General features: G+C 41.0%; 2 protein-coding genes across 2 annotated transcripts in view; one reads left to right on the top strand and one right to left on the bottom strand.

Annotated features, from left to right (window-relative positions):
* Window positions 1-2,102, top strand: part of PLCG2 (phospholipase C gamma 2) — a 58,678-nt gene extending 56,576 nt beyond the window's left edge. Inside the window, exons 32-33 of the mRNA XM_084270214.1 lie at window positions 647-831; window positions 1,626-2,102. Of these exons, the coding sequence (XP_084126340.1) occupies window positions 647-831; window positions 1,626-1,668 (228 nt within the window). The 3' untranslated portion in view covers window positions 1,669-2,102. The remainder of the gene's footprint in view (window positions 1-646; window positions 832-1,625) is intronic.
* Window positions 2,103-8,909: 6,807 nt separating this feature from the next.
* Window positions 8,910-11,432, bottom strand: SDR42E1 (short chain dehydrogenase/reductase family 42E, member 1). The gene is made up of 2 exons (XM_084269920.1): window positions 11,356-11,432; window positions 8,910-10,082 (listed from the first exon to the last, which is right to left on the bottom strand). The coding sequence occupies exons 1-2, from the start codon at window positions 11,421-11,423 to the stop codon at window positions 8,975-8,977; spliced, it is 1,176 nt and encodes a 391-aa protein (XP_084126046.1). The 5' UTR covers window positions 11,424-11,432; the 3' UTR covers window positions 8,910-8,974.
* Between the last annotated feature and the right edge of the window lie 945 nt (window positions 11,433-12,377).

The raw sequence follows: 12,377 nt of genomic DNA, 5'->3' as shown, positions 1-12,377 counted from the left end.
AGCATTTCTGCTGCGCCCTGCATACAACTACAGAAACTAAGACTGCTGCAAGTTATTCTTCAGATACTTAGTTCTTCTGCAAGTGTGGAATTGCCCCAAGTCCCAGAAACATGCATCTGTCCTTTCTTGATCGTTTGAGTACTCACTCCTATTGGGGGTCCTGTTTACTAGTCAGCAATTCCACCTTTAGCCTAGATTTCTACAGGAAAGCACCAGGATTGAATTGGTAGGATGTAGTGTGATACACAGATACTGTGGGACAGTTAAAACAAAAAATATTTAAAACTGTTTTAATCTGATATCCCTCTATGATACACCATTTGCTGTCCTTTCCTCAACAGACTGCCATGTTTTATTAGGGAAAAATATTCCTATAGAAGTTTTTAGATATACACGTCATGACTTGGGCCAGAATGCCCCTGACGCCCCTGTTCATACTGTGGGGCTGAGGGTTTTTTTGGTCTTCCTTAGTTTGTTTCCATAAGCATTCCAGAAGCATCTTATAAAACTAATTTCATAAAACATTCTGTATGAAGCTCATGGAATGTGCTTAGGAAAACAGAATGATCTCCCAAACTGTGTTGATTCTGTGTCATTTTGGGTACATGTCTTACAAGTTACCTTAATTTCCAATATTCTTTTGAAGGAAAGTGAAGAAGAGCTTTATTCCTCATGTCGGCAACTTCGGAAGCGCCAGGAGGAGCTTAATAACCAGCTGTTCCTTTATGACACCCATATGAATTTAAGGAATCCGAACAGAGATGCTATATTAAAAGAATTCAGTGTGAATGAGCACAAACTACAGATATATCAGGAGACATGCAACCGCAGGTGAGTTGATAATCGTTCTCCTTTCCAAGGCAGGTCTCTCTAAACATGATTTATGGTAAGGAAATCTCAGATTTATCAAAGTGAACATCTGAAGAGTGGTGAGAGTAGAATGAGTGTGTCTGTAGCAAGGCTGGGCTGCAGTGAAGCAGGGCTGGGCTGTAAGCCGCTAGAGGCCAGCAGATGCTGTGAAATGTCTGCTCAGTGAAATCTCAGTTTCAGCGATCACAGTGAAACATCTCCTGTGAGTTTATATTTCTCTCTTCTTTTTTTTTCAAGGAGGAAAGCCTGGAAGTATATACAGCCAAATAAATAAACTGCCTCCCTGCTTCTATGCTATCAGAGTTACTTTTCTGGAAATGTCATTAGAATATTACATATGTGGGAACAGATCACACTTCCAGACACACAAACTACAAAAGATAAACACAGCATTGTGTTGTAACAGCACAGAATTGTCAGTGAAGTGTTAGTATGTTACCCACAGCTTAGGGGAAGCTCTTCCTCCTTTGCCACCACCTTTGGGCTGTGTAGTGAAGGAGGCAGACAGTGGCTTCATGTACCAGGAGGAAGTCTTGAGTAGATCTCAAGATGGGATGGGAGGAAGACTTTTCTTTAAATATTTGTACCCTTTTATATGTGCTGAACAGCTGAACGAATCACCAGTTTACTCCCATTTATTGAGGATAAAAAATGCATCACTCGCTGTTCATATCTAAGTAAACTGAATGTGGTAGACTGTTCTCCTCTGAGAAATTCCTAGTAAACTTGACTTTTGCCTTTTCTTTTCTCTTAAGATTAAAGGAGAAGAAAGTCAGTAACAGCAAATTCTACTCTTAAAGCAAACATTCCTTGATGTGTGCTTTATGGTGCAATTCAAGAAGACATATTAATTTATCCTGGTCAGACTACTCAATGATGGTCTCATCATACTGAATGACTGGAAGAAGAGGAGGAGGAAAGATGGGCTTCCTTAATTTCTGTTTATAAGAAAAACTGTTTTAATTCCTAATAATTTATATTCTGTACAAAGCAATACCCTCTGTGTAGGCCAGACCTTCTGTGTATTCAGCATTTGTAAAATTTGAGGGCATTTAGTTGGGTAGACCTCACTTCTCATTATTAGTACCTGAAGTGCAACTATAAATCATCTACTATATTTTTGTACACAGGCTATAGATAAGACTTTCACAACAGTTTGCATGCATGGACTCACACAACTTTAACAGATTAACTGGTAGTAAGTTTTTAATTTATTAAATGCTGAAAAAGCACTTCTACACCAGCCTTGTCATGTCGTGTATGTTACAGTGCCCAGGGCAGCAGATTGTACTTCTGATACTGTGTAAAATATTTGCGGCAGCTGACAGCTCATATCCTCTTGTCTCCTGTTAAAAGTTGTCTGTTACATTTTTCAGAACTAGATAATATGTTAATTTTCTTGAAACCAAGTATCTTCTGTGATTGTAGTTGTGTTATTTCCTGTTGAACTCTCTGTAAAGGTTTAAGAAGGAATGATGTGTGAACCTGTATTCATAGCCCCTGTGAACCTGTGTTCACCACTTCAAGGCACTGGAAGGCAAAGATTCAAAATATGCACCTGTTTTTTTGCAAAAAGGAAAGGTATTTCACATTCTGAAAAGCATTTACTGTGATATAGCATCATTTTGCAAGTCCTTTCAGCTCCCCACATGCTTAGAAATGAATTTTTTAATGAACTATCCATTTTTAATCTTGCAGTCCTGCTTAGATGATAGCATCAAATGATTGTGTTCTGTCAATGTAGAACATTTTCCCAAAATATATGTAATCCAAGAATGATAGTATGCACAAGCATAGAAGTACATCCTTCCTAGGGCTTTAATCAAAGGAAGAACATGGAGCTACAGAGGAGAAAACTTTTTAGATTAGCAAGTGTGAATTCCTGCCACAGCAGAACTGAAGTTATATGTTGGTTCCCTCTGCTAGTACTATGCTATTACTATCAAATTCCTAGGAGCTTTATCTCTACGTGGGTGGAGTTTTGGTATCTATATGCCTGACTTTAACTTTCAAATGTGTGCAGAGGAGTTAAGTTTTTCTGTTTAAGTGACTGCCTGAGGCAGAAAATGCTGCATACGTAGTGCTGTATTTCTGATTATGGAAAACTTGCATCAGTTCAGAATTCATGGCCTGATGAAGCTGCCTCAGCAATTTTCAGTTTCTCTAGCTCCCCACACTGTGACTTCTGTTGTTTCAAGAGGCACTTAATTGATGTCATTGTGCATTCACAGATGATGGTTTGAGGAACCCCCTTGAGTTTTTAGTTATTCTGTAAAGACAGTCTTGTCTCAAAGATGAAAGTGCTATAATCGTGTGTCCCACAATGGGGTGGCTTCTGTAAATTTCTTATAAAGAAATTAATGACTAATTAAGTCAACTGAAAAAGAAAAGAGAGTAAAGTTACAGGCAATTCTATGCTTTTCTTCCTCCTGCCTGAAATCTCTTCAGTACCCAGTTGTGATTGATTTGTTCAAGGATTAGATGAGTGTGAACCCCCCTCAAACAAAGAAAAAAATCACATCAACTGTGGATTTGGGAGGTGGAGCTATAACCTAGACTGCTGCATAAAGCTGGGCTTATCTGCAATATCCAGGTATAATGGGATGATTCTGTTGCTGTTCCTCAAGGGGGAAACTTTGGTGTACATGCATTTTGTACCATGTTCCCAGACGTGGTTAATTTGTTGTATGATCAGTCCCTATGCTACAAATTCATCCAACAGCCTCCATGATTCCCATCTAATGTGACAACATTGTGTTGTCGGTCTTGGTGGGTCATGGTTGCCCAAAGCCATGTCTGGAAGGTCCTGTGGCTGTTGCTACAGCTGAGTACCAGGTAGGTTTGGACTCATCACAAAAAATAGGAGACTACAGGATGCTAGGGCTTAGGGAGCTCAAACCCTAGAGCTCAAGGCTGTTGCTGTGGTGGGTTTTTTGTTTCATTTTGATGGAGATTGTTTTTTATAAGCTCAGTTCCAGAGCAGACATAACCAAATTGTCCATTTGTCCTGGCTTCTTTCACTGGTGTGTATATTCCTGACACAGGACAGCTGATGTGTGATGAACACATGTGTTCCTTGTGCTGCTGCTGTGCAAATACTTAAGAGTTAGCACATTTTATAGTCCTTTGAAAAGTCCTGTGCACATTCTTTACACATACATGATGTCAGAAGTTCTAAGAGGCACTCCCTCAGTATTTATGAAAATACATTTCATTTTACAGTAAGACTTTTACCCAGAGTGTAATGTTACACTGTCTTCAGAAGGAAAATACTGCATTGGCTGTCTTGTCGTGCAAGTAACGGGCAAGGCTGTGTGCCAGCTCTTCTCTTGTTTTTGCATTCTGTGTTTTGACTCCAGAACCTCACTTCTCAGTTCTTTGTCAGGACAGACTCTGTAGCAACTTCTTCACAGTTGCAACTGTTTTAATACAAAAGTAGGTTTGAATGTTTGTGCTAATTTTATAATCGAGGAGGAAAAACATTTATAATTTTTTTTGAAGTTAACAATATCTGATGAATTGTTATATTCTTGTAGAAACTGTTTTAAATCCTTAAAATAACTTATTTTTAATAAATAATTTTGATATCTCAGAAGTGATGTGGATGATGCCAGATGCTTTTTTTTGTTTAAACGTTGCTCATTTTATTTCATTAATTCTGCTGGTGGGTTTGAGGCAGTATGAGTGAGTTCCTATTGAAGAGTGGTCTTCTGGTGTGTAATGGTGTGTTCTGCTACAGGTTGGAGTACGGGCATTTCTGTGTTTTTAAGAGGAGCTGACTTACAGATTGTTTCCATAGACGTGGCTCTTGTTGCGCTTCACTTGGCTGCAAACAAGCAGGGCAGAAGGAAAAGATCAAAGATCATGTTTAACTTGCGGCTCTTAACCGACCTTTTCCAGTGATAGGTAGATAGAAGCTTCAGCCCAAGCGAGCATCAGAGTAGGATCAACTCCAAGAGTGAAGTCTGAACTAGTCAAACTAAGATGAGTTTGTTGTGATGTGGAGGCACAGTAATCTTGACGTTCACCATAAAATTTTATCAGTGTTGTTTCTTAATTGCATGTGCAGAAGTGCTGCCAGGTGACTCCGCGGTGTCTTTATGCTGTGATTTCTTTTCATTGTGGGGAGCCTTGAGAACAAATTTTTTCTTGGTCTTTCTATAAAAGTTCCATACATATTGAGCAGGAATCAGTATGAGGTTATCTGCAGCCTTTGTCTTCTAGGAGGTCATTAGATGAGCAAAATGGTCTTTATGACCTTTTAATTTGTGACTATTGGTATGCACAAGTTCTGAGGTCCCAAAAATGGCTTCATGCAGGTCTTGCCCACGTTCTCATTTTTTCCCACCCCACTGCAGCTATAAGTTTCTCTGTTGCAAACATTTTTTCAGTTTTGTAGTTCCCAAAGTAACCTTCTAGATGGTGAGATGGAATTAGCTGTGTACCAAAGATTATCTTTGAAGTCTCCGAACTACTTGTGAAACTCAGCATGCACCATGGAAGCTCAAGTATGGTTGTTAAATTCTGCTATAGTCTGGTATTAGCATTTCCAAGTGAAGTTCAACAAGTGGGCTTCGTTCCAGACTGAAATTCCAGTTATATCACTAGAAATAGAAGTTATATATAATAAAGTTAATCTTCAGAATCAGTTGAGAGCCAGATTTATCTTCTGATCTGTAACAGTATTTGTAAACATACACAGCTCTTTGTCTTAAAAGAATTTAAAGTGTGGTTTCATTCATTGCTGGTCTATATTCTTAGCTGTTACTCCAGCAAAAAAGGGATCATAAGCTTGACTAAAGTAAGGCAGAAGTAGTTCCCTTAAGACTTGTGTACTCCTGAATTGCAATTTAATCCCCAGAACTTTTACAATCTGTGTAAATTATCAGTGTTCAGGACACTTTGATCTGAAGATCGCCTCATAAATTATTAAATATGCCACCATATTGTTGAAGGTATGTGGAAATTAATAATGAATTGAAATGCTCTCTTAGGAGAAGATGCTTTAAAATCTGGTCTGCTTTAAGGATGATTGACATTTAAACTTCTCAAATTTATTTAAATATGCATTAGAACTATAAGCTGTTCACATGTATCTGGCAGTTTTACCTTGACGTACTGTGTATGTGCAGTTAAGCAGCTGACCCAAGATTCTTAAACTATTCACTTAAAACACCAGCATCATTCTTTCTAGTGAAGCACGTATCAATTGTTAAATAATTTTGAGGACTAGGAAAAAATGCTGTGCTGTGTTTTCAATTCTGCTTTTTCAGATTTTAGATGCATTTCTGGTAATTCACTTTCAGAAAAACAGGTAATAGATTAAAATTTGGAAACAGACACAACACTTGAATTAATTACCTTAATTTACTCAGCTATTCATGCAAGAGTAGTAATAACAAATTAAAAAAAAAATGAGGGAGAATTCTCATAGTAATATGCTTGAAATGGAGCAGCTGTGACTGGCTTTATACATACATAATTTTCAAGCAATTTTAAAGTGCTTCCTTAAGCCACAGATTTCCTGTTTTCATTCTGGAAAGAGGAAAAGTATCCTTCATCTCTTCTGCAGTTAGGACTTGGCTTTTTTTACTAGATGGAGCTGAGTGACAGGAATTAACACATAGACCAGTGCACTGTCGATAGGACCTGGGGTAGTTGTTGCCAAGCTGATGCCTATTTCTCCTACCCAAGTACCTGATGTAGTACCCTGTGCTCAAGCAGAAGTCATGAGCTGTTAGGACAAAATAATGGCTCCTCATCTATTATCAGTGAAAAGTTCTGTCCTGGGCTCCAGACAAATGAAAATGCTTGTGTGTTGAGCTCAGCTTCTGCAGGAGATCTGGTCTTTGTTTTGGTTGGGGTTTTTTTGTCTCCTCAGGAGCTTCCCCTTCTCTTGTAGGGCTTTAACCTCAGCCAGTGTGGATTTAGGCTCCATGAGGACCCTTTCATAGAATTTTTTACCCATCATTAAGATAATTGGGAATGGCAGTAGCTGAGCTTTGCCAATAAAAAGATCACAAATAAAAGAAATTCCTCCAGGGCACAGGAGATATGTTCTGTATCTTAAGAAAAATCTTTTTACAAGGCTTAGCATGAAATACCAATGCTACGGTTCTGTGCAACAGGCTTGTGCAATTTCTTGTACATTTTGGGTTTGTCTATTGCTTTTTGCTGGCATTAAAATTTCTTAATCTATTTCTGATAACATTGTGTCAAGGCCAGAGAAACTTAAATGGGAAAAAATAACCAAGAGGTTTTCACTTGAAAAACAGGGCCTTTGGAGAGAGGACAGCACTTCAATGTTTCCTGAGGTCACAACTGACTTTTTTCCTGTTTTATTAAAAAGAAAGTTTCTTCTTTCTGTGGACTATGATGGTGTATATTAATGACTCCTGGAAAGTGGCCCTTCTGCCATCAGCACTCTGTTGGAGGCGCAGAAGCTCTTTATAAAGGAGTGCAACACTCCTGCTCATGAACACCGCTGCCCCAGGCCCCTGCAGTTTGTTTGCTGCTATAGGGTAAAAACTAATAAAATGTTGAGTTCTCTCTTGAGCTGCCCTCAAGCCAAGTATTGATGTTGGTTTCTTGCATGGTGTACACAGTGGTAGGGGAATGAAGGAGAACAGTCAGATCTCACGCAAAACAAAACATCTAGTTATCAACAGTGATTTATTTTTTTTTATTAAAAAGGGTAAACATCTCAGAAAAAAAGAACTCAATATTCAAAAAATCATGCTGTCTTCTGTCAGCATTAACTACAAAAATCTCAGTCTTCTGAATCTGGGTGGCAGGGGACTTTTAGATTGGCTTCTCTATTAAAGCATTTTTGTTTTCTGAGAATCCTGTAACAATGGAGTAGAACTATTGTCAGTCTCCTCTTCACCCCCTATTTAAATCAGAGTAGAGTTTAAGAGAACTGAAGCAACTGGAACTTAGACAGAATTAATGTTAAGATCATTGTGGTTTCAGCTATTTAAATGGAAGCAAGTGTGACCTTCTTGAAGGACCGTCCTTTTCAAGAAGTGCTGAAACTATAATGCTGATGGGTTAAGGGAAAACAACTTGGTGATCTAACATTTTGATGGGAAGTTTCTGTGTCTCTTCCTATAGGAAACTGACAGAGATGAGGGAGTTGCTAGAGACAATAGTGACCTGTATTTAACAAGGTCTGATTTCTAGTCTTCAATCTCCACAGAGCTACAAGTCAAGTGTTTGTCATCCTACTACAAAGGTGAAGTTTTATTCAGATGGTGTTGGGTGTATAAAGAAATACTACTGAAGGCTAAGAATGTTTTATAAACAGTGGAACATGAATGTAATTACTTACCAAATGCCTTTGAATTATTTGTTTAACCACTCAATAATGCTGGGAAAAATCATCGCTGTTATTTATGAATGCACTTTAGCTAGCTCATTCATTTTAAACAGGCATATTTTATGGTTAGATTTTTCTAGCAGTACAGATCTGTGCTGCTCCAAGCACCTTGCTGTAACTGAGATTAACCATTGTGTGTTTTCCAGAAGCATCACTAGATATCACAGTTAACTCAGAAAAACATATCAGAATGTGTTCATTTTTTTAAAAAAAAAATAGCATTTCTTTATTCTCTAGCAGTTTATCAGTTAATCTTGGTTAGGCATACATACATCCAAGCTGGGATGCAGAATTTGGTTTTGGAATGTGATCAAAGAACAAGCTTATTCTCCTCTGGATCATGCAGCCCAAATGTTTTACGAATAAAAGGCAGGGATAACGAGTATAACCCCATCTCCAAGGAAGAAGGTCAGTCTAAGGACACTTGGGCCGTTCACCGTAGTTCTGTTGTACCTGAAAATAAAACGCTGTTTGCAGTAATATTGAGCTTCATCCTGTTAATGACCTAATCAGTTTTACTCTGAGGAGGAGCTGTGTATAAAAACTGCAACTTTTTACTCAGCATTCCATTCCTCAGGGATAAAATTGCTGAAGATAGTTATGTGAATGACACAAATGTATTTTCCTGGGCTTTTTTTTTTTTTGGTGGTATTGTTACTTTTCTGTTAAAACCAAGAGGACTGAGAACATAACCAAAGTCTGTCCTCCGTACTCAGCGTTTCATCTTTAGAGTGAAAATGTAACTGCAGGTGGGAGCCACGAGACCATCACAGCAATCAGCAGCAAGAACAACCCTCCATCTCTCACAAGATGCACAATGGTATATGTTCTTGGCTTTAGTCCACATCCCTGAGATCTAAACCACTCCACCACTTCATTCAGGCTGTACTGCTGAGGCTCGTACCCCAGCTCTCTCCTGGCCTTCTCCATGCTGAAGTAATGTGTGACACCAGTTTTGTAAACCTCTGTGCGAGTGAGGAGAGGCTGGAAATTATAAACACGACCTACAAGAAAATGAACTATCTCAGTAAGGAATGCAAAAAAATAGACAAGGGAGAGAGGAAGACGACAGGTTGGGAACTTGTAACCTAAACCTTCCACTAACGGCCGGAAAAACTCAAAGTTATTCACGGGCCTGCCATCTGAAATAAAATAAGCTTGGCCTGCAGCTATGTGCTTTTTGTTGGCTTTGAGGGCCTCAGCGGCAAGGACATGAGCTTGAACTAGATTGTCAACATGTACAAATTCTACTAAGCTGAGAGGATCTCCGTATACAAATTTAAACAGCCCCCTTTCGATGTAACTAACTATTCTTGGAAGATGTCTTTGTTCTCCAGGCCCATAGATGCCTGCTGGTCGGAGGGCACAGGTTCTTAATACACCTTTCCCAGTTCCAAGCTCAGCACCATTTGCCTCCAGCACCTTCATTTCAGCTAAAGATTTGGTCCGGGAGTAGTGATCTGGATGAAGGTGAAGAGGTAGGTAAGGCAGAGATTCGTCTCCATTTTCTATAATCTGGCCTCCAAATACCACGTTATATGTACTTGTATAAACCAGACTCGACACTCCTGTGCTCTTGCAGGCTTGGATGACATTTTCTGTTCCTTTCACGTTAACATCTTCTATAAGTTTTCGGTTCAGCTGCTCCCTGCCAGACATTCCATAGGAAGCGATATGGAATACGCAGATTACATCTCTAAGAGCCTTTTCCACGTCAGACAGGCAACAGACATCCCCTTGCACGAACTTTATTCCCTCTGGCATGGTTTGAAGTGGCTTCACAACATCAAAGAGAATCACGTCAACTCCCTTTTGGTATATGGCACAACCTAAGCTAAAACATGATAGAAACCGTATGTTAGTCTACAAATGCATGGAACATTTCACCTGGAGGTAAGAGAAGACTTAACTCTTTTTATACTGATTTTTTTTTTTCTGATGGGAGGCTCTTGAATGTTCAGCCATTTACTATAGGGAAGATTCAGCTGATACTGTAAGTACCATGCAGTTTTCTCATGTTCTATCAATACTTTGGGCGGAGGGGAAAGAGGAGGAATTGCTGTAAAGTTCAGAACAGAAAGTGCTGCTTTCAGCAGCCTTTTGGAAGAACCCAGCTATTGCTCTGTCTCTCCCCGAGAGATCAGCACTAGCAGCCCTTTCAGATGTAAACCTATAGCCAAGTATTTTTTTTTAAATAACTTACTGGTTTTATCTTACTGCTCTTGTGCCACCCCAGTTCTGTCAGACCAATAGGTTGGCTTTTGCTGTTGTGTTTAAAATTTGTGGAGTAGTGAATGAGATGCTGCTAAGCTGGTATGAATACTTGCCACATGTCTGCATTTTGCTCCAAGTGAAAGGTATAAACAGGTGGTGACACAAAGTATAAATCTGGTATTCCTCTCCCCCCTTCCTACAACTGTTGTATTTCTGTAGTGCTTAAAGGGGGAGACAGTGGAGGAAAGAGCCAAGCAGAAGTCAGGTATCTTCTGAGATATTTTTTTCCCCCTCACATCGACGTGTTCCTCACACGTGTGGAAGCCGTTATAACTCTACAGGTTCTCCAGAAGATAGTCTAGGGCTCAAAATAGGATTGTTTTCTTTTATGAGGCCTGCTGAGCCATCTACAGTAAGGGCAAATGGATGTCACTGAAATAGGTACCTTATTAACAACTCCCATTGTAAAACATCCCTGTCTAGAAAAGTAAATATATTCCTGAGATTAATGGGAGTATGTATTCCATATAGCTAAACACACGTGTAACTGTTTGTAGGCCATGGCCTGCTGGCCAAAGTAAAGACCTTGCTTTTTCTTCACCACAGATTAGAAGAGGGTGATATAAATCCCTGTTACAAAGGTGACCAGAAGGTAAATGTCTGCCAAGTCAGTTGATGCTTGACATTTGGAAACAGCATCACATTTTACTCAGCCCATGTGGAAATAGAATAACACATTTGATCAGAGCTGAGGTCCAAGATGAATGGATGGGGTGAGCTGGATCAGGCAGCTCAGGCCCACAGTTTTCCCTTTCACAGCCAGCTTTTGCTGCCTCACCAGCTGCGATCTTTTCCATTTATTCCTGTATGTAATAACTATTTATCGCACTAACCGGAAGCCAAAATAACCACCTCCTCCGGTAATGAGGACTCTTTCCTTGGCAGCATTTTCTGGTTCCATCCTCTTTCCTTTAGCAGTATTTAACGGAATTGACCTATAAAACACATTGTAAATATACACATTAAAATCAACCCGAGTTTTAATGTCACTACGCATTCAGTTATTCACGGATCTATCTCATGCTTTAATTAAAGCCTTTCATTTCACCATCTGCTAGGCGAGGCAGGAAGACGTTCTGCCCCGGTACTCCTCAGCAGAGAAGTCACCCCCGGAGCAAAGGCGGCTGTGGTGAAGGAAACAGACAAACCAGGGCTGCGGCTGGGGGGTCAGATAACTTCCTTTCCCAGGCCTTGCTCTGCGGCCGGTCCCTGTGCACCGGCGGCGGCGGGGCGGGATCGGGCCCCCCGCACGGACACATCCAGAGCCCTCCCCGAGGAGACTCGCGGGGAGCCCAGGCCTCGCTGAGGAGACCCCGCGGGGCGGGAAGGGGGCTCGGGAAGAGGTGGGGAGGGGGGGATTCCCCGCCTGTACCTGCTCTGCCGACACCGCCTCGGAGCGCAGCGCTGCCGCCGTGACGGAGCCGCTGGGCTTCACGGGAAATGGAGTTCGACGGCGGGGGAGGTTTGGGCAGGATGGACTGGGGAGAAGCAGCTCGGGAGAATGGTTGTGCCGGCGGAGGTCGGTTAGTGGGGGTTTGCCGCGTTGGGTGGTTCGGTGTGCCCGGGGGATGCGGCTTTGCCCCTTCATTTCCCCAGCAGCGCTAGACCAGAGCTTGGCTCTCAGCCTGAGGTGCTTCCAAACGGGGAATTGCCTATGAAATCTGAGCCCTTTCTAGCTGTGCCACCTCCTGAGGTTTGCACTCTTCCCTCGGTTTGTGCCTGCAAGCATCAGCCCAGGGGTGTGAGGCTCTGCAGGGGCTGCCGTGTGAGAGGGGCCGGGTGGCTGAAGAGCCCTTCTCAGCTCTTGCTCTGGCTGGAGGAGAGAGTTTCTGGCCTTGCTACCAAACACATTAAT

Source organism: Gallinula chloropus, assembly GCF_964237585.1.
Source record: "Gallinula chloropus genome assembly, chromosome: 13".
NCBI lineage: Eukaryota > Metazoa > Chordata > Aves > Gruiformes > Rallidae > Gallinula > Gallinula chloropus.
The sequence above is the reverse complement of the archived record's forward strand: the minus strand, read 5'-3'. Positions and strand labels throughout refer to the sequence as shown.